The 24,826-nt window shown below is 60.0% G+C and overlaps 1 protein-coding gene across 2 annotated transcripts in view; it reads left to right on the forward strand.

The window, feature by feature from the left end:
- Window positions 1–16,907, forward strand: part of ERMARD (ER membrane associated RNA degradation) — a 21,413-nt gene extending 4,506 nt beyond the window's left edge. Inside the window, exons 6-19 of one of the 2 annotated variants that reach the window (XR_013996155.1) lie at window positions 428–525; window positions 804–940; window positions 1,996–2,110; window positions 2,749–2,851; window positions 4,530–4,559; window positions 5,762–5,830; window positions 6,102–6,275; window positions 6,758–6,841; window positions 7,988–8,064; window positions 10,416–10,541; window positions 10,781–10,999; window positions 14,929–15,042; window positions 16,253–16,573; window positions 16,624–16,693. Coding sequence is in view for 1 of the 2 variants with exons in the window: in XM_081094228.1 (XP_080950354.1) it covers window positions 428–525; window positions 804–940; window positions 1,996–2,110; window positions 2,749–2,851; window positions 4,530–4,559; window positions 5,762–5,830; window positions 6,102–6,275; window positions 6,758–6,841; window positions 7,988–8,064; window positions 10,416–10,541; window positions 10,781–10,999; window positions 14,929–15,042; window positions 16,253–16,421 (1,515 nt within the window). In the remaining variant the exon portion in view is untranslated. Of the gene's footprint in view, window positions 1–427; window positions 526–803; window positions 941–1,995; window positions 2,111–2,748; window positions 2,852–4,529; window positions 4,560–5,761; window positions 5,831–6,101; window positions 6,276–6,757; window positions 6,842–7,987; window positions 8,065–10,415; window positions 10,542–10,780; window positions 11,000–14,928; window positions 15,043–16,252 lie in introns of both variants that reach the window. The other variant, XM_081094228.1, reaches the window with a different exon arrangement.
- Window positions 16,908–24,826: the final 7,919 nt, after the last annotated feature.

Consider the following 24,826-nt stretch of genomic DNA (forward strand, 5'->3'; position numbering starts at 1 on the left):
GCACCCCCCTCTCACCTGCACAGTGGGCCTCACAGCAGTGCCTTCTTCGTGGGCGGGTCTGAGGATGGGCGAGGCAGGTGCACGCAGTAACTGCTCAGTAACTGTAGGCTGTTTGTTACCTCTGTGCCGACGACTGTGTACTAACTAGGGCCGTGGTCGGCAAACCGCGGCTCGCAAGCCACATGCGGCTCTTTGGCCCCTTGAGTGTGGCTCTTCCACAAAATACCACGTGCGGGCATGTGTACAGTGTGATTGAAACTTCGTGGCCACACTCAAGGGGCCAAAGAGCCGCATGTGGCTCGAGAGCCGCAGTTTGCCGACCACTGAACTAGGGGAACTGCTGCGGGAAGGAAGGAAACGTGACCTGTTGCATCAGTGATTTATTAATGACCGCACTGCCCAGCCTCTGCTCTCCTGCCCTGCCCAGATGGACGTCCTGACGGTCTTCGTGGGCTCTCCACGCGGACTCAACCTGCGCAATGTCCTGTGGCACGGGTTCGCGTCCCCGCAGGAAGTTCCTCCAAAGTAGGTGCTGCAGAAGGGCCTCCCCTGTGGAGGGCACTGGGGGTCCACCCCTCTGTCGGGACAGGGAGGCCCGTCTCCGCAGGACTTGGAGGGGAAGCTGGGAGTTCTAGCGGAGCCCTGCAGGGGTCCTCACGGTTTCAGCTCCCGCGGGTCTGAGGTTCTCTTGTTGCTCCCAGCCCATGTGGCACTGCTTCACTTTGCTTTCTTAATTTTGAACTTTTTCTCCTGAAAGGAAAGCCTTTTATACGTATGACTGAGGTCTCCGGCACCTCCCACAGGTACTGTTCGATGCTGGTGCTGCTGACCGCGGGGCTGGGCCAGCTGCTGGAGGCTCACCTGCAGCAGACGGAGCGCACGGTGGCCCGTCGGCCGCTCCTTACGCTCGCGGACTCAGAGGACTGGACCGTCTTCCCCGGCAAGTCCCCGTCTCCCCTGAGTGGCATTAGGGAGGCTGTCATCGGAGCCTCAGGCGTGAGCTCCAGGTGGGGCGTTCTCTCGGCGACGTGCCGAGACAGAGCCACGAAGTCGTATGTGAAACGTCGCCACCTGGACCCGACCCTTCCCGCTGCGCCCGGGCTGCTGCGGGGAGTCCGTGGGTCCGTGTTGGTGACGGGTTCAGTCTGTCCTCCAGAGGGACTGGCATGCACGTGGTGTCGGGCCATTTATAAGGCGCCTCCGCTGCCCACGCTCGGCTGTGCCTCTGGGCTCCACGCGCTGTGCCCAGAGCCCTCGCGGTGGAACGGTCTTCACATCGTTTATCCTCACCGTGACCGAGCCTTTTACCAAATCGTGGGGAGGGGGACCTTGAAAGAGCTTTCCACCTGTGCTTCTCCAAGCCCACTGCCCCTCACCGGCCGTCGCGGTACAAGGTCTGTGTCTGCCAGTGAGAGTGTGACTCACGTGGCCCCACATCTCAGCCTTTTGTGCACAGACCCTTGCGCTAGTCCGGTGACGGCCAATAATACGGTACATAGAAATGGCAAGACACTTTTTAGAGTGCTTTAAGCTTATAAGAACACAGAGGGAGGTCCAGAGATTCCCCTCCACCCCGCCGCCCGCCCACAGCCTCCCCCACATCAACACCCCCAGACTGGACGTGTCACCAAGGACGAACCTCCTTTACACGTCATAAGCACCGAAGTTTGTCGCTTACCCAGCATTCCCTCGAGGTTCCTGTATCTTGTGGAAGTTTATTTTCCTGGTCAGGTGGTCAGCTGGTCCACCTTGAACTCCGCTACAGAAGGTCACAGCCTGCACCACTAACGAGACGCAGTGTCCATGCCTGCTTCCGCCAAAGCCCCTGGGCCACCTGCCCCGCGCAGGGCAGGACGGTCTTCCTTACCGGGGCCCCGCGCCACCCCGGGCTGGGCTGCGGCTCACCTGCGTGAGGAGATGAGCCGCCTTGCCCCCGAGCGCGTTCACAGCTTTTCAGTGACTGTGGTTGTGCTGAAACCTCTTGCTGTCTTGCAGCTGCTACTGACGAGGTACTTTGGGCATTGGAGGAAGTGATGAAGAAATCCTCTTTCGTCCTGAGGATCATGTTGCCATATTGGGAAGTCGCGTTGACCAAGTTCAAGACACACAGGTGATGGGAAGGTGGCACAAGGGTGGTTCTTGAGTCCGGGGGCCAGTCCTTCCTCCGCCCCTGCCTCCAGGCCCTGCTGTGGGGCTCCAGCCACGGGGAGGCGGCTGTCTGGAGGGGGGGCTCGCGGGAAACACCTTCCTGACCAGGAGAACGGCCTCCTCGTCGCGTGTCAAGGATCACGGGACGGCGGGTGAAGATTATTGTTTTTTAGAATCAACTTGAAAAGTCATTGAGTTTTTACTGTGAGTGAAGCCCTGAGTCGAGGGTTGGTGAACCAGGGAACAGGAAATCAGTCTCGGGCTCCGAGGAGCGAGCTGGCGCTCATACCTCAGGGGTCACTGGTCTTCACTCCTCCCGCATTTCCCGGGACGGCCACTGGGAGACCGTGAGAGCCACTGATGTCCTGGGTCTGAGTACTTTCCAGAAAGGAAATGCGGCGGCTTTGGATGACACCTTCCACTGAGGGACTGAAAGTGGCCCATCAGGCGGTAAAGCCCCGAAGCAGTTGTAAAGGCCCGAGTCCAAGGAGACGGCTCTGTCTCCCTTTGGACACAGCGTCCAGTCTGGACACCGCACCTTGGCTGGGGGGCCGGCCGTGCCCACCTCACAGCGGGCTGTGCTTTTCCTCCGTTTTGCAGGTTCGCCGACTGCGCCATGCTGCTGTTGACGCAGCTGGAGACGGGGCTGCGGGGCCTGTTCGCCAAGGTTAACGGGTGTCCCAGGAGACTCCTGACGGCCGAGGTACGCGTGCGAGCGGCAGGCTTCTGCAGTGATCTTAACGCCTCATTTCTGTTTGCAGTTCATGAACTTGTTAGCTAAGAGCTTTCCTCAGAAGACTCAGTGTCCTTTTTTGTGGCTTTCCATTATAATGTTTTATAGGATTTACGTTTACTTATGGTTGATTGTGGTAGTTCCATCATATTTTAAAAGTAGTCTTTTAAATTCAGTGATGTCATACAACTAGTTACCACTCATTTCTCTGTGTAGCCGTAGTCACTGACATATCACTGTGGCCCACAAGGAGGTCCATGGTCTGCAGCACGCGCCCTCTGTAAGGACCCTACTCCTCCTCTCCTCTTGGCCAGAACTCATCCCACCCCTCTGTGGGAGGCTCGGGTGGCAATGTGCCCAGTTAACTATTAAGAGATCTATGGATAAGGAAAGGGGGGGCCCTGAATTATAGGGTGAGCAGCAGCGTCTGCCATGTCTTCTTTTCCAATTTCTTTCACTAGTTCATCTTCCTCTTTTTGCCCCTTTATGTCAACATTCCTCAAAATTCTCTTCTCAACCTTGTCCTCTCCTTATATTTGCTCCTTGGGAGATCTCACACAACCCCATGCCTAAAGCTGTCCCCTCTGTGGGGACAACAACTAAAAAACACTTGGAACCTCATGAAAACGGAAGCCCAACATATCACAGGCTGTCGATGCAGCCAAAGCAGCTATGAGGGCAATTCATAGCCTTAAGTTCCAGGGTCTCCAGGCATTGACTCTAACTCAGTTCTTTCATCTCCTGAGTTAGGTTGACACCTGTTTGCTGAATATCTTCATATGGGTTTTCCCCAGCATCTCAAACTTACTTAATTTTTAAAAAGCATATTTTTTTCTCCTACAAATTCCTTATTCTTATGCTCTCAGTGGCTCTGGCCCCAAACCTTAGCACTGCCCTGTGCTTTGCCTGCACTTCATTCTCCATGGCCACTCAGTCCAGCACTGCCCATCGGTTCTTCTCGTGATGGATTTTGTGCCCCTCCTTTCTGCGCTGAGGCCTCCCTGGTTCCTTGTCCTGCCCCCTGAGCTCCTCCCCCGTCCCATCTTCATGCTGCTCTTCCTTCTCTGACCCATGCTCACGCTACCACCCATTCTCTTCTAAACCAGTACATATCCCTGTGTCTTCTGTGGCCTCAAGTGCTCAACAGCCAGTGGCATCCCCGTGCTGTGCACACAGGTCCCAGGCCTCTCAGCGGGTTCCTCCCCGCTGTTGTGCAGAGGAGCTGCGTGCCACAGTGGAAGGCGGGATCAGAGCTGAGGTTCCACCCGGAGCCTGTGTCTGTAGACGGTGCTGTTCACACCAAGAGTGTGGGAACCGGGCTGTTTGTGGGGAAATGCCCCTTTGCTCTTGCCTCGTGCCGTCAGCAGAGGTACCCGGGTGGGCAGTGGTTTGTGACGCTGCGGGCCTGGAGGTGTGAGGAGGTCGAGCTGAACGTCCAGCATGGGCAGAGTTCCAGCGGCCGGATGCCCTGGGTCCCACGTGGCCGTCACGTGTGTGTTTTGCCCACGTTCTTCCCAAAGTGCTGCTGGGTGGAGGCGGATTTCAGACGAGGTTTTCGTGTTTGTTGGCATGTGAGACTCCTCCTGCTTTGAACAGTTCACCTGCTCGTATTTTGCTTTAATTATTTCCTTTTTTCCCTTTTCTGAAGTCGGCAGCTCTGTACACCACCTTCGATGAAGTAAGTGAATTTGAACTTACAAGGTATCTTGAAACAAACAAAACAGTATATTCTTTTAAAATCTAAAGTGAAAGATTAGCCATCATTCACAAGCTTATAGGAAAGCGTTGATCGTCGTTTAAGCTAGAAACAGCCTTAGAGCTGAATATCGCTTTCAGGATGAGCTGGGGCCCAGCATTATTCACCAAGTCTCTAAAGTCGCAGAGACAAGGCCGGGAAATGCCGGGGACCAGCATCAAGCGCTGCAGCTATTAGAGGCTCACACGTCAGCTACGGCTAGCGCTTGCTTGTTTTGCACGTGAAACACATCAGCTACTGCCATGAGCATGTAGTAGTCACTGAGGCGTGTCATCTGAGGGGCAGGGGGCGGGATTCTGAAGGAGGAAGTCCGGAATAGTGAAAGTCACAGTGAAATGTTTTTATCACTGGTGGAGTGTAGAGGCATCTGTGTGCCTCCTGGGTGGACTCCGTACAGACCCCGAAGCCGGTGATGCCACAGAGCAGCTCCGAGAGGAGACGGGAGTCCCTCTGCCTTTGGATGACTTAGCTCCGGGGACTGGGGGAGGGGTTAAGAAGGAGCCTGCTCAGTGCGGAGTTTGTCCCATTAGTAACTGATTCGCTGTTACTGGGTGTGTTATTTGGGGCTGTGGGGACTGAACTAGACAGTGAAGTCAGGTCCATACAGGACTCGGGCCTCAGGATTGGCTCCTGCTTGGGCCCCATCATCTTCGTGAGCCAAGTGACTCATGAAGGAACTGGTGGACACGGAGCACACAAGCACACGTGTACACGTGAAAAGACAGAGACACACAGACACACACATATATAAGTAGACATAAACACACATAAAACCCAGATACCCACATATACAAGTACACAAACATACATACAAACACAGATACACACATATATACAAGTACGTAGACACACATGCGCACAGATACACACATACAAGTACACACATACATGTACACAGAGACACACCCTCACAGTTAGAAAGCTGCATGTACTAAGGTCATTAAACGGGTTAAGAGACGTTTTCCTGGCCCGGGGGCAGTTTCCTTGGAGACGCCCTCACTTCATCTGATTGGCTTGTGGCTTATTTAACGATTCTCAGCAAAGGCACAGGGCAGGGTGCTTCGGCTCTGAAAGGCCCATGCGTGCCCGTGTACCAGCTGAATTGCTTGTTTTGGGCGTTTTAGATGTTGGCACAACACCTGAGTGATGGCGAGATCAACCAGCTTCCTCTTGTCCTCGGGGAGCCTGCGATGGTGAGGCCTTTCTAGTCTGACGCTCTTTGTTCACGGGTGTGACCGGCACTTCTCTGACGTGGCACTGACCGTGGCCCATGACGTGCGCAGAGAGAGCGCTGAGCCCTTCGCGTGCTCCCTCGTCTCCGCAGCTGCGCCCGGCCTGCGGCTGCTGGTTGTTCAGGTTCCGTCTGGGCCTGGAGTCCGCGGTTCCCAGCAGTGTGCTCCTCCTCGTGTCGGCGGGGCCTCTGCTGAGGATGCTGACGAGCCTGTTGTCCGTCTCTTCCGCAAGGAATTCCTCTGGGACTTCCTGAACCACCAGGAAGGGCCTCGCGTCAGAGATCACCTAAGCCACGGGGAAGTCAGCCTCCCTGCATTTCCCAGAGGGCTGGCCGACCAGCTGCTCGCCTTCTCCCTGGTGCTGCTGCTGAGATTCGCTGATGAAGACCTCGCCTCGGAGTTTAAGGTAGCGGAGAGGGGAGGAGACAGTCCGGTCACTGCCCCGTGGCTCGGACAGGGTAGCGTTCATTTTAAACGCCATTCACTTCATCGTCTCGTGCTTCACTTACCTGGTTTACTGTGTGCTGCCATCGGAACACATAATTGTGCATTGATTACATGTATTGATGCTAATGTTTACATTTCTACTAAATTCTATTTTTTTAGGAGAATCTCTCAAATTTTCCAAATGTTTGGGATCTTTTCTTTCTTATTTCTGTCTGTGTTTGTTGCGTTGTGGTCAAGCATGGATTTGGCCTTTTAATCTATCACTGTCTTCACGTCTTCGAACATCACTTTGTTGGCAATGATGTGACTCCATCCCAAACCTGTTCTGTGGAGAGCTCAGCTGCTACAGCTGAACGGAATGAGACGCAGGAATTGGGACGTATGGGGCTTAACATTCAATAGAACAAAACTGGCAGCCTCACCAAGCGTGTTTCCCACCAGGAAAAAGCAGCAGTTCAGGCGCTGGTCAGGCTGGCGGAAGGCTACAGCGCTCGCTTCCACCCGGTCGCGCTGATTAAAAAGCAGGTGAGCTGCGTGCGGGCCGTTTCGGGGCGGGGTGTGCACGGCTGCTGCCGCGACTGGAAGGCTCAGGCCGGGGCTGCCTCGTTGGGGCGGACTCCAGTGGGCAGACCTGGCGCTCCAACGACAGTGGTCACTCAGATGCGAGGCCTCGCGTGGTGGCTCAGGTGTGCGGCCTCTTTGTAAAATGTGCTGCGTAACAAGTCACCACACACAGTGGTGTCTACAGTAGCCACTTCATTTCCTTACACTTCTCTTTTATCCTCCCCAACGGGGATCAAACCCACAACCGAGGTAAGTGCCCTGCCAGGAGTCAAACCCGTAGCCTGTTGGTGTATGAGACGGCGCGCCAACCAGCCGAGCAGCCCAGCCAGGGCCTCCTACACGTTTGTGGGTCAGGTGTTTTGGACGGGCTGGGGGCTGGGTCCCGTCTGATATTGGAACCGGGTGCTGGCACTTGGCCACGGCCACTGGCTGAGGCCTTGTCTTCACCCAGAGCGCGTGGCCCACAGCACCAGGGAGAAGCATGCCGGTCGGCCGCCCCCGCCCCCCGCCCCAGCCTGGGAAGTCACCCCACGCCCGGCCGCCCCGCAGGCTCCTGGGGACTGTGCCCATTAAGCGAGTCCGACTCGGAGGGGACTGGCCCCGTCCTGGCCACAGTGCATTGGAATTTTCGACAGCTCCACAGCCGCTCGGACATTGCTCACATGGACCTGGCGTGTCTCCGGCCTTTCTGTATCTCACAATGAATAACCGACACCCACCACCTGGTTTTCAAACGTAATGTCCTTAGCAGTTTTACACACAGGCTTCTAGAAGGTGACAGGCACACCTGCAGCAATTTCAAAACAAGGTTTTAAAATAGGTTTCTTCTAGAGCAGTGGTTCTCAGCCTTGGCTGCACATTGGAATCACCTGGGAATCTTCAAAATCCTGATTTCTGGGCCTCATCCTCCGGAAATTCTGTTTCTTTGTTATGGGGTGAGGCCCCAACATTAGTAACACAGAAACAGAATTTCCGGAGGATGAGGCCCAGAAATCAGGATTTTAAAAAAAAGATTCCCAGGTGATTCTAATGTGCAGCTAAGGTTGAGAACCACTGCTCTAGAGCCTTATTGCAGAACCTTCAGAAGCCGGATCCTTTTCCTCCCAGGTGCTGAGCTGTGAGCAGAGCGTCCGGTCGTGGCCTCTGCTGCCTTTGCCGGAGGACGCTGTCAGGGAAGCGGCCAGGTGAGCTCCATCCTGGGAGCGTGCAGGCCTCACAGCAGTTGGGGAGCAGCTGGACCGTGGGGCCTGGTGACGGGTGGAGAGGAAGAAGGGTGGTCGTCCAGCTCAGAGCTCAGCTGTGGGTGGGTATGTGTGGAGACTGAGAACGTGGACAATCAGAAAGGGGGTCTAACTCTCAGGAGAGAAGTGGGAACACGAATTTTGGGTTGTAGAGTCAGAGACAGATTCACGAGTCAGCAAAGCATATTGCTTTTAGCATATTGTACCATTGACTTTTTTTAATCTTCTTCCAAGGATGGAAATTATATATAATTTATTTTAAAGAGAGACATAGGGAGAAAGAGAGAAACATTGATGTGAGAGAGAAATATCAATTGGTTGTTTCCCATACACACTCCGACCGGGAATCGAACCCACAACCCTCCAGTGCACAGGACAGTGCTCCAGCTGTTACTGGGAAACCCTGGTTGGGCTCCGGCTGCCTGTTGCTGTGCCCAATACCAGAGGCATGGTTGAATCATTTAAGGCATTTATTGAGAAGGCCAGCCAACCAAGAAGACAGGACGCTTACGGGCATTCAGACCCTGTCTTCCAGCAGGTGCAGGGGACAGGACTATAAAGGGGAAGGGGCTGGGCGACGAATGTCAGCTACTGTCATCAGGAGATGAGATGGTGTGGATGAGATGGTGTGGGTGAGGTGGTGTGGGTGAGGTGGTGTGGATGAGATGGTGTGGGTGAGGTGGTGTGGATGAGATGGTGTGGATGAGGTGGTGTGGATGAGGTGGTGTGGGTGAGGTGGTGTGGATGAGGTGGTGTGGGTGAGGTGGTGTGGATGAGATGGTGTGGGTGAGGTGGTGTGGATGAGGTGGTGTGGGTGAGGTGGTGTGGATGAGATGGTGTGGGTGAGGTGGTGTGGGTGAGGTGGTGTGGATGAGATGGTGTGGGTGAGGTGGTGTGGATGAGATGGTGTGGGTGAGGCGGTGTGGGTGAGGCGGCGTGGGTGAGATGGTGTGGGTGAGGTGGTGTGGGTGAGATGGTGTGGGTGAGGTGGTGTGGATGAGATGGTGTGGGTGAGATGGTGTGGGTGAGGTGGTGTGGGTGAGGTGGTGTGGATGAGGTGGTGTGGATGAGGTGGTGTGGGTGAGATGATGTGGGTGAGATGATGTGGGTGAGGTGGCGTGGGTGAGGCGGCGTGTGTGAGGTGGCGTGGGTGAGATGATGTGGGTGAGGTGGTTTGGGTGAGATGGTGTGGATGAGGTGGTGTGGATGAGATGGTGTGGATGAGATGGCGTGGGTGAGATGACGTGGGTGAGATGGTGTGGGTGAGATGGTGTGGATGAGATGGTGTGGATGAGGTGGTGTGGATGAGGTGGTGTGGATGAGATGGTGTGGATGAGATGGTGTGGATGAGATGACGTGGGTGAGATGGTGTGGGTGAGGTGGTGTGGGTGAGATGATGTGGGTGAGATGGCGTGGGTGAGGTGATGTGGGTGAGATGGCGTGGGTGAGGCGGCGTGGGTGAGGCGGCGTGGGTGAGGCGGCGTGGGTGAGGCGGCGTGCGTGAGGCGGCGTGGGTGAGGCGGCGTGGGTGAGGCGGCGTGGGTGAGGCGGCGTGCGTGAGGCGGCGTGGGTGAGGCGGCGTGGGTGAGGCGGCGTGGGTGAGGTGGTGTGGGTGAGGTGGTGTGGGTGAGGTGGTGTGGGTGAGGCGGCGTGGGTGAGGCGGCGTGGGTGAGGTGGTGTGGGTGAGATGATGTTTTGACTCCTGGTGGGTCGGCCTACCATGCCTATCGGTTCTGCTTACTGGATTCACAGCCGAACCAACTCCTCAATCATATACGAGAAACTTAGCCCCCTGTTCACTTAAGTATATTTGTTCTAAGATTTAAAATAATATGATTATTTTTTAGATTAATTCAGGTGCTCTACCTATCTATGTATATAAAAGCATAATACGCAAACTATCCCCTCGGGAATTTGACTGGGAGTCCTGGAGTTTGATCGCTCGCTATGACGTGCGTGACCACCAGGGGCGGCGCTGAATGAAGGAAGGCTTCAGCCAGCAGCCGGAAGGACCCAATCGGCCCTGATCACCGGGCAGGCCTAGGGACCCTATTTGTGCTCGAATTTCATGCACCGAAATGAAATTCTCTAGTCAGATTATAAGCCCCCTTATCACAACCAGCCGAGCCCCACCCCGGCCAGGGCACTGTGGTGGCCTTTTCATTTATAGCTGAGGAAGCATTTTCAGATTAAGCACTTTTCTCAGTGAACCAGGTACATAAATGTTATTTTGCACAGGCGCTAGCCAGGCACCTGAATTACGTCAGGTGCGATTAAATGCCTTCTTTTTCCAGATTAGGTGGCAGTTCTGAAGCCAGTGCCTGCGAGCCTTTGATTCTAAAGATCATGTCTGAGCTGTGCCGCCACGTGCCTGGGCACCACTGTGCTTTCGGGGGCTTAGACCGCCTGCCTGTTGAGAGGTAAGGTCCCTCCCACACTCGTCAGACGTTGACACGCAGGCCGGAGCCGGTAGCTGGGCCTCGGTGCGCTCCGCCGGGCTGGTCTGTGATGACAGCCCCAGGTGAACCTGCGTGGCGGGAACCCCTGCGTGTGTAAGAGCAGACGCGAGCTGGCTGCCGCGGGACTCAGTGCAGCAGGCGGCATGGTGGCCCGGGAGGTCGGCGATGGCCGTGCCCACAGAGCCGTGCTCTGACCGCAGGTGGCCCCGGCCGCTCCCGTACATCTGCAGCCTCCGCGTGCCAACCCTGTTCTGCCCCAGAGCCGTCCTGGAGGTGCTGACTGTGCTCCGAAGCATCAGCTCACGCTGCGCCCAGGTGTCCCAGCAGGTGGCGGCCTCCCTGGAACGCAGGGGCCAGCAGTGGGCGGAGAAGACACTGCGCTCCCGGCAGAGGCAGAATTTCCTGCGCATGGTGAGCAGGTGAGTGGCTGTGCCATGTACATGGCGAGCAGGTGCGTGGCTGTGCCGTGTGCGTGGCGAGCAGGTGCGTGGCTGTGCCGTGTGCGTGGCGAGCAGGTGCGTGGCTGTGCCGTGTGCGTGGCGAGCAGGTGCGTGGCTGTGCCGTGTGCGTGGCGAGCAGGTGCGTGGCTGTGCCGTGTGCGTGGCGAGCAGGTGCGTGGCTGTGCCGTGTGCGTGGTGAGCAGGTGCGTGGCTGTGCCGTGTGCATGGTGAGCAGGTGAGTGGCTGTGCCGTGTGCGTGGCGAGCAGGTGCGTGGCTGTGCCCGGTTTGAAGGAGCCTTGGGCAGGAGTTACCTCTGGAAGCAGTTCTGGTTCTTACTTTGAGAGAAATAGTGATTTTTAGGGAAAGTTATGGAACACCTGCTGTGCGTGGCTGCAGCCCGGGGAAGACTGCCCGCCCGGGTGAGTGTGGATCGCAGGCACAGCAGTGGTGACGTGGGAGCCGTGTCCTGGCGTGTGCTGCTCCTCAGGGAGTTACCATTTGGGACAAATGCCGAGCCCTGAGTCGAGGGGTGTCTGAAGCTTTCAGCTCCCACTGCTTCCGAAAACTGATGCCTCGTTTACGCTCTGAGCGGCCGCTTACAAGAGGATGCCTGCTCCCTCACATCCTTCCCGAAGCAGAATATCTTTAATCTCCTACCGGTTTTATGGGAAAGATGAAATCTCACTGGAGTTGGGATTTCTCTGAGTCCCAGAGACACAGACACCTCTTCATGCTTAAGCCTTTCCGTGGCTCTTCCTGCGCGTGTTTTCACTGGCTGTTGGGCTGTAAGGAAGACGCTGACGGGTGCAGGGGAGGGCGCCCAGGAGGGTCCAGGGCAGGGCCAGGTCCTCCCTGTCCGGAGAGCAGGCCCTGATGGCTCAGAACTAGACAAGAGGGCGTGAGGAAGGGGGGCCTGGTGGCAAGTGGCCAAGCTCCTCCTGAGGACTTCCGTGGTCCAGCCGTGGCCCAAGGCCCTGTGGTGGGGGCAGTGTGGTCCAGGGCTTTGTGGTGGGGGCAGCGTGGTCCAGGGCTCTGTGGTGGGGGCAGCGTGGTCCAGGGCTCTGTGGTGGGGGCAGCGTGGTCCAGGGCTTTGTGGTGGGGGCAGCGTGGCTCAGGGCTCTGTGGTGGGGGCAGCGTGGTCCAGGGCTTTGTGGTGGGGGCAGCGTGGCTCAGGGCTCTGTGGTGGGGGCAGTGTGGTCCAGGGCTCTGTGGTGGGGGCAGCGTGGTCCAGGGCTCTGTGGTGGGGGCAGCGTGGTCCAGGGCTCTGTGGTGGGGGCAGCGTGGTCCAGGGCTCTGTGGTGGGGGCAGCGTGGTCCAGGGCTCTGTGGTGGGGGCAGCGTGGTCCAGGGCTCTGTGGTGGGGGCAGCGTGGTCCAGGGCTTTGTGGTGGGGGCAGCGTGGCTCAGGGCTCTGTGGTGGGGGCAGCGTGGTCCAGGGCTTTGTGGTGGGGACAGCGTGGCTCAGGGCTTTGTGGTGGGGGCAGCGTGGTCCAGGGCTCTGTGGTGGGGGCAGCGTGGTCCAGGGCTCTGTGGTGGGGGCAGCGTGGTCCAGGGCTTTGTGGTGGGGACAGCGTGGCTCAGGGCTTTGTGGTGGGGGCAGTGTGGCTCAGGGCTTTGTGGTGGGGGCAGCGTGGTCCAGGGCATTGTGGTGGGGGCAGCGTGGTCCAGGGCTTTGTGGTGGGGGCAGCGTGGCTCAGGGCTTTGTGGTGGGGGCAGCGTGGTCAGGGATTTGTGGTGGGGGCAGCGTGGTCCAGGCCCGGTGGGTGGGGGCAGCGTGGTCCAGGGCTTTGTGGTGGGGGCAGCGTGGCTCAGGGCTTTGTGGTGGGGGCAGCGTGGTCCAGGCCCGGTGGGTGGGGGCAGCGTGGTCCAGGGCTTTGTGGTGGGGGCAGCGTGGTCCAGGCCCTGTGTTGGGGGCAGCGTGGCTCAGGGCCCTGTGGTGGGGGCAGCGTGGTCCAGGCCCTGTGGTGGGGGCAGCGTGGTCCAGGGCTTTGTGGTGGGGGCAGTGTGGTCCAGGCCCGGTGGGTGGGGGCAGCGTGGTCCAGGCCCGGTGGTGGGGGCAGCGTAGTCCAGGCCCGGTGGTGGGGGCAGCGTGGTCCAGGCCCTGTGGTGGGGGCAGCGTGGCTCACGGCTCTGTGGTGGGGGCAGCGTGGTCCAGGCCCTGTGGTGGGGGCAGCGTGGTCCAGGCCCTGTGGTGGGGGCAGCGTGGTCCAGGCCCTGTGGGTGGGGGCAGTGTGGTCCAGGCCCGGTGGGTGGGGGCAGCGTGGTCCAGGCCCTGTGGGTGGGGGCAGCGTGGTCCAGGCTCTGTGATGGGGGCAGCGTGGTCCAGGGCTTTGTGGTGGGGGCAGCGTGGTCCAGGCCCTGTGGTGGGGGCAGCGTGGCTCAGGGCTCTGTGGTGGGGGCAGCGTGGTCCAGAGCTTTGTGGTGGGGGCAGCGTGGTCCAGGCCCTGTGGTGGGGGCAGCGTGGTCCAGGCCCTGTGGTGGGGGCAGCGTGGTCCAGGCCCTGTGGGTGGGGGCAGTGTGGTCCAGGCCCTGTGGGTTGGGGCAGCGTGTTCCAGGCCCTGTGGGTGGGGGCAGCGTGGTCCAGGCTCTGTGGTGGGGGCAGCGTGGTCCAGGGCTTTGTGGTGGGGGCAGCTTGGTCCAGGCCCTGTGGTGGGGGCAGCGTGGTCCAGGCCCTGTGGTGGGGGCAGCGTGGTCCAGGCCCGGTGGGTGGGGGCAGCGTGGTCCAGGCCCTGTGGTGGGGGCAGCGTGGTCCAGGCCCTGTGGTGGGGGCAGCGTGGTCCAGGCCCTGTGGTGGGGCAGCGTGGTCCAGGCCCTGTGGTGGGGGCAGCGTGGTCCCGGCCCTGTGGTCGGGGCAGCGTGGTCCAGGCCCTGTGGTGGGGGCAGCGTGGTCCAGGCCCTGTGGTGGGGGCAGCGTGGTCCAGGCCCTGTGGTGGGGGCAGCGTGGCTCAGGCCCTGTGGTGGGGGCAGCGTGGTCCAGGCCCTGTGGTGGGGGCAGCGTGGTCCAGGCCCTGTGGTGGGGGCAGCGTGGTCCAGGGCTTTGTGGTGGGGGCAGTGTGGTCCAGGGCTTTGTGGTGGGGGCAGTGTGGTCCAGGGCTTTGTGGTGGGGGCAGTGTGGTCCAGGCCCTGTGGTGGGGGCAGCGTGGTCCAGGCCCTGTGGTGGGGGCAGCGTGGTCCAGGCCCGGTGGTGGGGGCAGCGTGGCTCAGGGCTCTGTGGTGGGGGCAGCGTGGTCCAGGCCCTGTGGTGGGGGCAGCGTGGTCCAGGCCCGGTGGGTGGGGGCAGCGTGGTCCAGGCCCTGTGGGTGGGGGCAGCGTGGTCCAGGCCCTGTGGTGGGGGCAGCGTGGTCCAGGCCCGGTGGGTGGGGGCAGCGTGGTCCAGGGCTTTGTGGTGGGGGCAGCGTGGTCCAGGCCCGGTGGTGGGGGCAGCGTGGCTCAGGGCTCTGTGGTGGGGGCAGCGTGGTCCAGGCCCTGTGGTGGGGGCAGCGTGGTCCAGGCCCGGTGGGTGGGGGCAGCGTGGTCCAGGCCCTGTGGTGGGGGCAGCGTGGTCCAGGCCCGGTGGGTGGGGCAGCGTGGTCCAGGCCCTGTGGTGGGGGCAGCGTGGTCCAGGGCTTTGTGGTGGGGGCAGCGTGGTCCAGGCCCGGTGGGTGGGGGCAGCGTGGTCCAGGCTCTGTGGTGGGGGCAGCGTGGTCCAGGCCCTGTGGTGGGGGCAGCGTGGCTCAGGGCCCTGTGGTGGGGGCAGCGTGGTCCAGGGCTTTGTGGTGGAGGCAGTGTGGTTCAGGGCTTTGTGGTGGGGCAGCGTGGTCCAGGCCCGGTGGGTGGGGCAGCGTGGCTCAGGGCCGGTCAGGTGAAACCTCATTTTCTCTGTGAAGTTGGACACGTGTTTAGGACTTTAATGTGCTTTGCTGTCTTCAGTGTGACGCTGCTGGCCCCGGTGCTGTCCCTGGTTGTGCTGCTGGTGGCGCTGGAACTGGTCAGCGTTCACGGAGTCCGCGGCGAGGAGCCCTGCGGCCGCCAGCGCTACCTCAGGTGGGTGTCCTGCCCCAGGGGAGCTGCGTTGGCAGCTGTGAAGTCTCCACGCCTGCGGGTGACCCCTGGGTGGTTTTTGACACCCACCCCTGCCTGGCCTCACTGTTCCTGGGCTTTAGGGGTCTGAGCCTCGCGCTGCCCGCGTGTGGGTCCCTTCAGCGTCAGTGCGAGCGCCCGAGCGCCCTGCACTCCTGTCGGGGCGCCTCCGCGGGGCTGGGCTCTGTGAGGCCCGGGCCTCGGTCACGGCACCAGACGTGATGTTTACAGCGAATGCGCTCAGCTCGGGAAGCCCCCTTTAGGAGCCCAGACCCGGCTCTGAGAGCAGGATCACACGCATGACCCACCTTACACACGTGTGAGCCACCTTACGCATGTGTGACCCGCCTTACACACGTGTGACCCGCCTTACACGCAGAGCTTCCAGGAGAGGCGCGGGATCTGTCATGTGTTCACCCCGGCTGCTCCCACAAAGTCCCTCGTGTCCCCAGCCTGAGGCTTCGCAGGCCGCAGGCAGCTCAGTGCACGTGTACAGGGCGGTGAGGTCCAGGTGAGGGCGGAGCGAGTGCAGCCGCTGGTCCTTGTTTCCCGTCTAGTCAGGGTCTCAGCCTCCGCACTGACGTCCTGAGCTGGTGGTTCCCCGGTGGGGCTGGGGCGTCCTGTGCCCGGTGGGGCTGGGGCGTCCTGTGCCCGGTGAGGGCTGGGACATCCTGTGCCCGGTGGGGCTGGGGCGTCCTGTGCCCGGTGGGGGCTGGGGCGTCCTGTGCCCGGTGGGGGCTGGGTTGTCTTGTGCCCGGTGGGGGCTGGGGCGTCCTGTGCCCGGTGGGGGCTAGGGGCATCCTGTGCCCGGTAGGGGCTGGGTTGTCTTGTGCCCGGTGGGGGCTGGGGCGTCCTGTGCCTTGTGGGGGCTGGGGCGTCCTGTGCCCGGTGGGGGCTGGGGCATCCTGTGCCTGGGGGCCCATCCACCTCCCCAGTGACAATGTGGCAGCATTTCTCTTTCACGGAACCTGTACTGTGTCCATTGTGTGGGCACCCCTTTTCCTTGAATTCGCAGATAGAAATTAAACTCAGTACTTAATTGTAATCCCAGTACTTAGTTGAATTCCTTGAATTCGCAGATAGAAATTAAACTCAGTACATAAAGAGAAAACATTCGCATCATTGTCACATTCTCAGTGGATGGAATAGATAAAGGAATGAATTCCTGACGCAGGTTCTTAAAGTCAGTCCTGCAGTTCACCGAGAACCTGGCGGCCTGCACCAGCCCCGCCAGGAACCAGTGGGGCGAGACGGCCCGGCTCACGCACACGGCACTGCTGGGCATCTGGACTTTCAGTGAGAGGAGACAGATGCTCGTCCACCGAGCCGGGAGCTCCCGCTGAGGCCGCCCGAAGACACGTCGGCAGCTCAGTCACACCAGGAGCCCCCGGATGGATGTCACAGCCTGCAAACGGGTCCAGGGGAGGCGGTTCCAGGGACATGCTCCCCATGGTGGTGCCGTGGCCTCCTCGGTCAGCACGCCATGGAGTGTGCGGTCCCCGTGGTGGTGCCGTGTCCTCGGTCAGCACGCCATGGAGTGTGCAGTCCCCGTGGTGGTGCCGTGTCCTCGGTCAGCACGCCATGGAGCGTGCGGTCCCCGTGGTGGTGCCGTGTCCTGGGCAGCACCACTGAGCCCATGTGGGTGAACTGGCTCCCTCGCTGGCGAGGTGACGCTCACTTAGTGTTTCTGATAAAGTGGCGGCACCCGGTCTCTTCACCATGAAGACGCGACTGTGACTGGCAGCTGCTCGGGAAGCTGCGTGAGCCCTTGGCCATTCTCCCGGAGCCTGTCCTCCATGTGGGCCGGGGTATAAAGTGGTAGCATGTTGGCTCTGTCTCCTGCATTTACTCGTCACCGTCTCTGAGGAAGGGGACCTCTGGCTGCACTGAGCACCTTAGGGTGTGTTCGCTGCCCAGAGAGCCCCTCCGTGTGTGGCTCAGTCCTGACAGGCCCGCAGCCCGGCTCCCCGTCCCCGGGATTCTCCAGGGGCTGGGGAGCGGGGAGGTCCCACTGGGTCCCCAACCGCTGGACACGGCCCGTTGCCCGCTGGGGAGCCTCTCCCGGGGCTGCCAGCCGCCTGCGTCCCTGAAAGGGTGAGAGGTGAGCTGGCCATGGGCCCCGCACCAGCACAGACTCTGACGGGAGGGCTGGCCATGGGTGGATGTGAGGAAGGCGGGCCAGGCGGCCTTGTTAGCCAAGGCCTGATACGGGGGTGGGGGTGGGGGAGGCAGGCGTGTGTGAGGGAGGGGCACAGGGAAGTGAGGACGAGAAACAGCAGTGGGGCCTGGGCCGCCTCCGTCTGCCGTCCAGGGGCCTGTTGGGCGAGTTGTTTCCAAAGCAGGGGAGTGACGGGGCTGCTTGCCGCCTGCACCGAGCCAGTGAGGAGCCCCCTGGGGAGGCAGGGCCAGGCTGGCCCTCGGGAAACGCGAGCCCGAGAAGGGACTGAGGGTACAGGACGGGCCGGGCGCTGGGCACACCCTCACTCAGACCTGGCTGCACCGTCTCCTGCACGTGTGAGGTCACCAGGGCCCTGGCCACTCGAGGGTTCTGGGAAAGGGTGGAGGCGGCGTGGCCCTGAGCAGACGGAGGGCCTGGGCGAGGCGCTGCTTGGGCAGCGGGTGCCACAGGCCTCCCGTGGCGCCAGGAGGAAGGGAGACCACGTGCTCCGTCCGTCCGCAGGCTCTGCTCTGTCCTGCACGCGCAGCGGGAAGAGGGAAGCAGGAGGGAGAACCACGCGGCTCCCAGCCTGTCTCCGGTGGCCGGGCTTCAGGTGAGGAAGGTGCTGGGACCACGCGGCTGTCCTCCTGGGTCAGAGCTGAGGGCGCCGTGGTCCCGCCCAGGCCGTGCCCCTCCGTGGGCACCCGGGGGTGTAGACGCGGGTTAGGGTTGCGGGCTCTGCGTGAGGAGTGAGCCCCCACAACAAGCCTTGGGTGCCCTGCGTCGGGTCTGGAGCTGCTGTTGCAGGAGAGCCGGGGTCTCGGTGCTGCTCCCCCCTGTGGGGGCTTCGGCCGCGTTTCCCTGGCGAGCCGCCGGGGGGCGCCTGAGTCAGGCCTGGGCGGCCGGGACTGAGCTCTGCTGCTCTGGGCAGGGGCGTCCTTGCTCCTCTGCTCAGGGACGGGAAGAGTGAGCGCCGATGGATTCACTTTTCCTTTTGCAAGAGAACACTGATTCAGTGAATCAGACAGAAAACGTAACTCCTCGGAGAAAGGGGCTGTGGAGCAAAGGCGGGCCCTTGGAGCTGGGAGTGCGGAGGGGATGGGAGCGAGCTTGGGCGAGGGGAGGGCGGGAGGGCAAGGCTGGGGTGCTCTGGAGGGGCGCCTGACTCCCTGTGGTGAGACACAGCCCTGACCAAGTCTGGCCTGGCCCAGGGGCCGCGCAGGGACCGGCTGAGACACCCGAGGGCCTTCACTGCAGCAGGAGGTGGGGGCGGGGGTGGGGGGGTCCACGCACTGCGGGCGGGGGGGGGGTGGTCTCTGTGGAACCCGAGTGACTCCTGCGAGGAGAGTCCAGGCGCAGGTTTGCTGTGGGAACTTCTAACAGCCGTCCTGTCCCAGGAGCAGACCCATCCCCGCCCGTCGCGTGGAGGGTGCAGCTGGGCCTGCAGGCAGGAGGCGGGAGGGGCCCCCCTGAGTGACTTTAATAAACGGAGTCGCCGCTGCCCGCCCCTGGGCTGCCTGAGCCTCTGAGGGCTGCCTGAGCCCCGCCCACGGCCAGCGGGGCTCCAGGGACCGGGAGCGTGTCGTGTCCGTGGGGCCATCCCCACCTTCACCCAGAGGAGGCCCTGGGTGAGCGCAGGGAGCCTTCCCACAGGCATGGGATGACTTTGACTCGAGAGTTTTAGGTCAAGTTCAAAACGCCCGTCCTGGAGCAGCCGCACCAATGGTCATAGTGTGCGAAGCAGGCGGCGCAGACTTATTATAAACATGAAACGTCCTTGCGGACACCGCGGAGGCGTGAGACCTGAGGCACGGGCCTCGCACCCTCCAGGGAGAGGAGGTGCCAAGCCGGCTGTTCGCTGGTCCTTCCGGGGGTCCCGGCCTCGGTGGGAGCCCCAGGCCAGCCTGGGTGCAGGGCCAGGTGTGGGGGCGGGCGCGGGGCGGGGGGCTCCTGCGAAGGGGGGGCTGCAGGTCTGGGCTGCTCTTGTCGCCCAGCTCACAGATCCCACTGATGGCACAGCCTGCAGCCTGGCGGTTCCCAGGGATGTTGTCGCCAGCGCTAGTCCCCACAGCTGGAAGGAGGCGGTGTGGCCACTTCACCGGTGGCAGAGGGTGGACGGAGGGTGTTGGCCCAGTCAGTGTGGGGCGGCCCCTTCGCCGCCTGCGCTCACCACCGTGGGTCTGGGAGCCGGTGGAGGCCGCCTGCTGGCTGCCCCTGGGGGTTGGCGGTCCGTCAGCCGCCTCGTCTGTGCTGCTGTGTAAGTGGGAGGCCGAGAGCTCGAGCCTCTGCACCCGCCCCCTGAGGCCGCCTCTCACTCCGTCTCAAAGACGGAATATTGCTCCGAAGGGTCAAAGGTAAGGAGCTCCGGGCGTGCCCCTCGCGTGCCAGTGCCCGAGACCCCGGCCCCGGCCCCTCCCGCTCCTTTCCCTCCCTGTGGCAGGTGGTAACGCTCTTCTCTGGCTGGGATGGAAGTCACATGACACGTGGGCATAACCCGGAAGTTAGTATTTCTCTGTGGGCACGACTCTGCGGGGGGCCGAAGGATCCCAGACGTTTGAGGGGTTTCCTGGGAGGACAGAGGCCGCAGGGTGGCCAGGGTGACTCTGACGTGCTGCCCACAGAGGCAGCGCCTGCGGGGGCAGGGCCGGGCCCTCTTGGGGCGGGGAGCAGGGCCGGGCCGTCTCGGGGCCGGGAGCAGGGCCCGGCTGTCTCGGGGGCAGGGCCTGGGCCTGCGGAGGTTGGAGGTCGGAGGTCGGCGGTCGGCTGAGGCGTCTGGAGCCGCCATGGCCTCCAGGTCCCCTTCCTCCCCTGGGACCTGGGCGGGGAGTCTGGTGTCACTGGCTGGGCCTGGACTGGGAGGAGCAGCACCTCGTGCCTGGTCACCACACAACAAAATGAGACATGACCCTGAAACGTGATGTGGACAGGAAGCTCGTGCAGCCACCCGATGCCCCTACGGCCAGGATGGACGGTGAAGGGCAGAGGGTGCAGGGCCCTTCCGAGGGGAAGCAGTGAGTGAGGCCAGGGGAAGTGCCGTCAGAACAGGTGTCGAGCTCAGCGAGAAAAAGGAGGAGGAGGAAGGTGAGGAGGAGGAAGGTGTGAGCAGGGCCTGCCCACCTGAGCAGCCTCCGTGCACAGGGAGTGGCTGCAGGACACGATTAGGGGGCTGCTTCCCTGGGAGCAGAGGGGTCAGGGGTGAGGGTGGAGTGTGGGTGGGGGGTCCCATCCCCGGAGCATGCTGGCTGGGCAGTGGGGTCCTCACCTCACGCAGCTCCCACAGGGAGAACCAGCGTCTCGTCCCTGGTTCCCGTCTTTCCTCTAGGAGGCAACGCCCTCACCTCACACACAGACACGCACACAGACACGCACACAGACACGCACAGACACGCACACAGACACGCACAGACACGCACACAGACACGCACACAGACACACACAGACACACAGACATGCACACAGACACGCACAGACACACACACAGACACGCACAGACATGCACACAGACACGCACACAGGCACACACAGACACACACACAGACACACACACAGACACAGACACACACACAGACACGCACACAGACACGCACACAGATATGCACACAGACACACACAGACATGCACACAGACACACAGAGACACGCACATAGACACACAAAGAGACACACACAGACACACACACAGACACACACACAGACACACAGACACGCACACAGACACGCACACACAGACACACACACAGGCACGCACACAGACACACATAGAGACACACACAGACACACACAGAGACACACACAGAGACACGCACACAGACACGCACACAGACATGCACACAGACACGCACACAGACAGACACGCACACAGACACGCACACAGACACACACAGACACGTGGGGCTGGCTGGCAGCCCATCTGCCCTGCGGTGTTTATCTTCGGGACAAACTGGGAGGTGTGAGTAGCCGACACCGACAGGCCCGGAGGTGCAGCGTCCCGCAGGCGGACAAATGGTGGCAGTGGGCTGCGTCCAGATGGCGGGACCGCCCACCCGTCCCGGGGTCCTGGCTGCACCCTCCCCTTGCTGTGCCCCCCCAGGCCTTTTCCACCCCCCCACCTGTCCCTCTCCGGGGCCCCTGAGCCAGGCTTGCTTGGGGGCCCCAGCGGCGCCCCTGCCTCCCCCTAAAGGGCGAGGGGCTCAGACCCTGCTGCCCCGGGTTCCACTCCTACAGGGCATGGCCGCCGCTCCAGCCTTCCTGGCCGGCCAGTCCCTGCCTCCCGTCCTCACACCTTCCCTCCCGAGGCCGATCCCTGAGACATTCCTGCGCTCACTTGCCCAGTGACGCCACGGTTCTGCCCGCCCTGGGCTGCAGGTGGGCCCTGGCGTCCAGCACCTGAGGTCGTGCGGACTCCACTCTCCTGTCCAGGTGTCTTCCTGCCCACGGCCGGCCCTCAGAACTCCTCCACCCGCCCAGCTGTTCCAGACATACCGGACGGATACAGGCCTGGGTTCCTCAGGGCACAGAGGCCGCCGTGGCCCAGCTGGATGCTGAGACAGGACCACCAGTGTCCACTACGGCGTCCATTACAGCATCCACCACAGTGTCCACTACAGCGCCCACCACAGTGTCCACTACAGCACCCATAACAGCATCCGCTACAGCGTCCACCACAGCACTCACCCACAGGAGTCACGCGCAGAGAGCGTGCTCTCACCCACAGGCCCCGCTCCATCCTCCCGCACCCTGAGCTGGGCCAGTCCCCACACTCGAAGGCGAAGGTGCCGAAGGTGAAGGCGAAGGCCGGATGTCCAGGTGCCCCCTGAAGCTGGTGAGAGGGACAGTGAGTCCCTGCTGGTCCTGTGTGTGAGGCAGGGGGTCCAGAGGACAGGAGGCCGGGCCGGGGGGGGATGAGGAGGGGCAGCCCAGCGCCCAGCTGGCTCCCGGAGGCAGGGGCGTGTTTCAGTCGGGGGCCTGGACAGAGCGACCCTCCAGGCTGAGGCCAGGCGTGGAAACGGCCCGGGCGCGGGGCCGAGCGGGCCACTGTAAGCAGCGGGTGCTCCGTACCCACCGTCGCCGATGCAGGTCATCGCACTTCCTCCGGACACCCTCCCCCGCCAGATGGCCCTCACTTGGGAAGGTCGGGAGCTAGAGCCAGTCGGGTGGGACTTGGTGGCCGGCCCGGGGCTGCAGGCCGAGCCTGCGGTCAGCGTGGGGATGCAGGAGTCCACGCCGGGCCTGGCCAGAGGGGCCTTGGCGGCACTGCAGGGTGTGAGCACTGGCCTTTCTGGGACGAATGCAGATTCCCACACCCACTGTCCGGGAAGCTCTGGTCATTGGTGGTGGTCACCGGCTGCTCTGCAGAGGCCTCCCAGCTGCTGTTCTGGGCCGCAGGGACGGAGTCGGCCAGCAGGTGGAGCCCGTGGCCCCGCCAGCAGAAACCTGCGCCCCACCCCTCCACGCAGGAGGGTTGGTGTCTGCCCAGCAGTCTGTCCACCCGCCTTCTCCCTGAGCCTGGCCGCTGGGCTGGCAGCTGGGGTTGTGGTGGAAGTGCCGGCTGCCTCTCACCTGTTGAACAGCCTCCGTGCTACCGGGCCCACTGGTCAGGTTGCTCTACGGCTGCAGATGTGATGGACACCGGGCCCCAGGAAGCAGCTGGTCACGTGGTTTCTGAGTCCATAGGTAGGCAGAGAGAACACAGGAAATCATGTTGTATGGACATATACCTTGCAGTGTGAGAGCAGCCTGCGCCTGCTGACGACACCGGATAGCAAATACAAAGCACGTAACATTCCTATTGACTAAAAGAGCTGGTCTGGGAAGTCAGTGGCAGTCTGTTCAGTTGGAAGTTATTTTCTTGTTGATTTCTTGGCGCTCTTTACATGTGGAGAGTGGGAGCTGTGATTAGCTTCTTGTGTACCCTTAGTTTCCTGGGGTTTATATAAACAAACCTAAGCACGTACACTCACTTTCACTCCCTGTTTCCTACTCGAATAGTAGTATGTTACAGGCCCTGCACTCCACCCAGCTCTTTTGCTCACTGGTATATATGGGAGAACCTTATACATGGAGACGTTTTCCGTTTTTAAAGCTGTATGGTATTCCATTGTGGGGATGTGTCCTATTGATGGATAACATAAAAGTCCATCACATGAACCTTCAGTTATAACAAATAATGCTGCCCTAAAAGCCTGGACAGATGCCCTTTCACACCTGTCCTTAGACCCAACTCCTAGGAGTCAAGTTGCTCAAACGGTCTGTGCCTTTGTAATTGTATCGCTGTTTCCACGTGATTCTCCAAATGGGTTACAGAATTTCCTCACCAAATGCGTAAAAATGCCTCTGTCTTAGTCTCATTAACTATTAGAAACGTCTTGACTTTCGCCACCCAGATAGGGTTTCTGTTATTAATAAAGCTGAGCATCTCCTTGTACTTTCTTTTCACTGGACTCTCTGGTGTTCAAGTGTTTGCCCATTTATCTACTGGGTTGCTGATCTTCATCTTTTTATTGAATTCTGGAAGCTCTTTATATATGAAAGGTACAGGCTGTGATAGAAGGTGAACTATCCATTTTTCTCATTGGCTATCTTGGTTTATAAATGTGCTGAGGGCAGGGTTGTTTTGTGCAGAAGTTTTATTGTTACGTAGTTTATCCTTTTACTGCTTTTGGATTTTTTAGTTTTAATTAGAAGAGTCTACCCTTGACTACGAAGTTGTAAAGGGATTGTCTCATGATTTCTGTTCGTACTTTTATGATTTTATTTTTAACATTTAAGTAATTGACCTACTTGGAATTTATTTTGATGTACAGTGTGACACATGGGTATAACTTTTTTATTTGTTTTGGTGGATAGCGACTCAGTTGTCCTAATGCCATTTATTAGTCATTTTTTACTGCTTATCTGGGATATCGCCTTTATTACATACTAATTTCCCACACACTTGGTGTCCACCTGTGCTTCGTGTTTGTCTGTTGTTCTGTATGTCTGTTCGTGAGCCAGCCCAGCGATGCCGTAATTAGGCTATTCTCTGATTTAGGACCTAGTGGGGCTGCCTCCCTCTCTTAACTCTTTCTTTATGGGATTTCCTGTCTGTTCTTATTTCTTTTCTATTTGAACTTTAGAGTCGGATTGCCTAGTCCTCACCCACAAAAAGAAATTAAAACACAAAGATCCAGAAAAAAATGGACTTTTATTATTCTTATTGGAGTTGCATTCATTTATATAACAAGTCGGGGAACCTGACATTCTAGATGGTAACTCTTCTAATAGATGGCAGGTTAAGTTCTGTCCACTCACACTAGCTCCTTGTCTGAGCTTCTGAGGGATTTAAAAAGCATCTCCTGCAGATACTAACGTCCGTTTATTCCCAGATACTTGGTCTCTGTTTTGGGCCAATCAAATGGGGACAATTTCTCCCGTTTTGTCCTTTTGGTGGTAATTTTAACCCTGATAGCTTGCTAACTTCCTTTATTATTTGTAAAAGGTTTTCACTCATTATTGTCTTTAGGGCTGAGATATATGTGTCTTACGTTAAGGAAATATTTATCTAATCTGATGTCATTAAAGTTTATCATACCGAATTTTATCAGCTTCTATA

Source organism: Myotis nattereri (genome assembly GCF_964212035.1).
Source record: "Myotis nattereri genome assembly, chromosome: 6".
Lineage (NCBI taxonomy): Eukaryota > Metazoa > Chordata > Mammalia > Chiroptera > Vespertilionidae > Myotis > Myotis nattereri.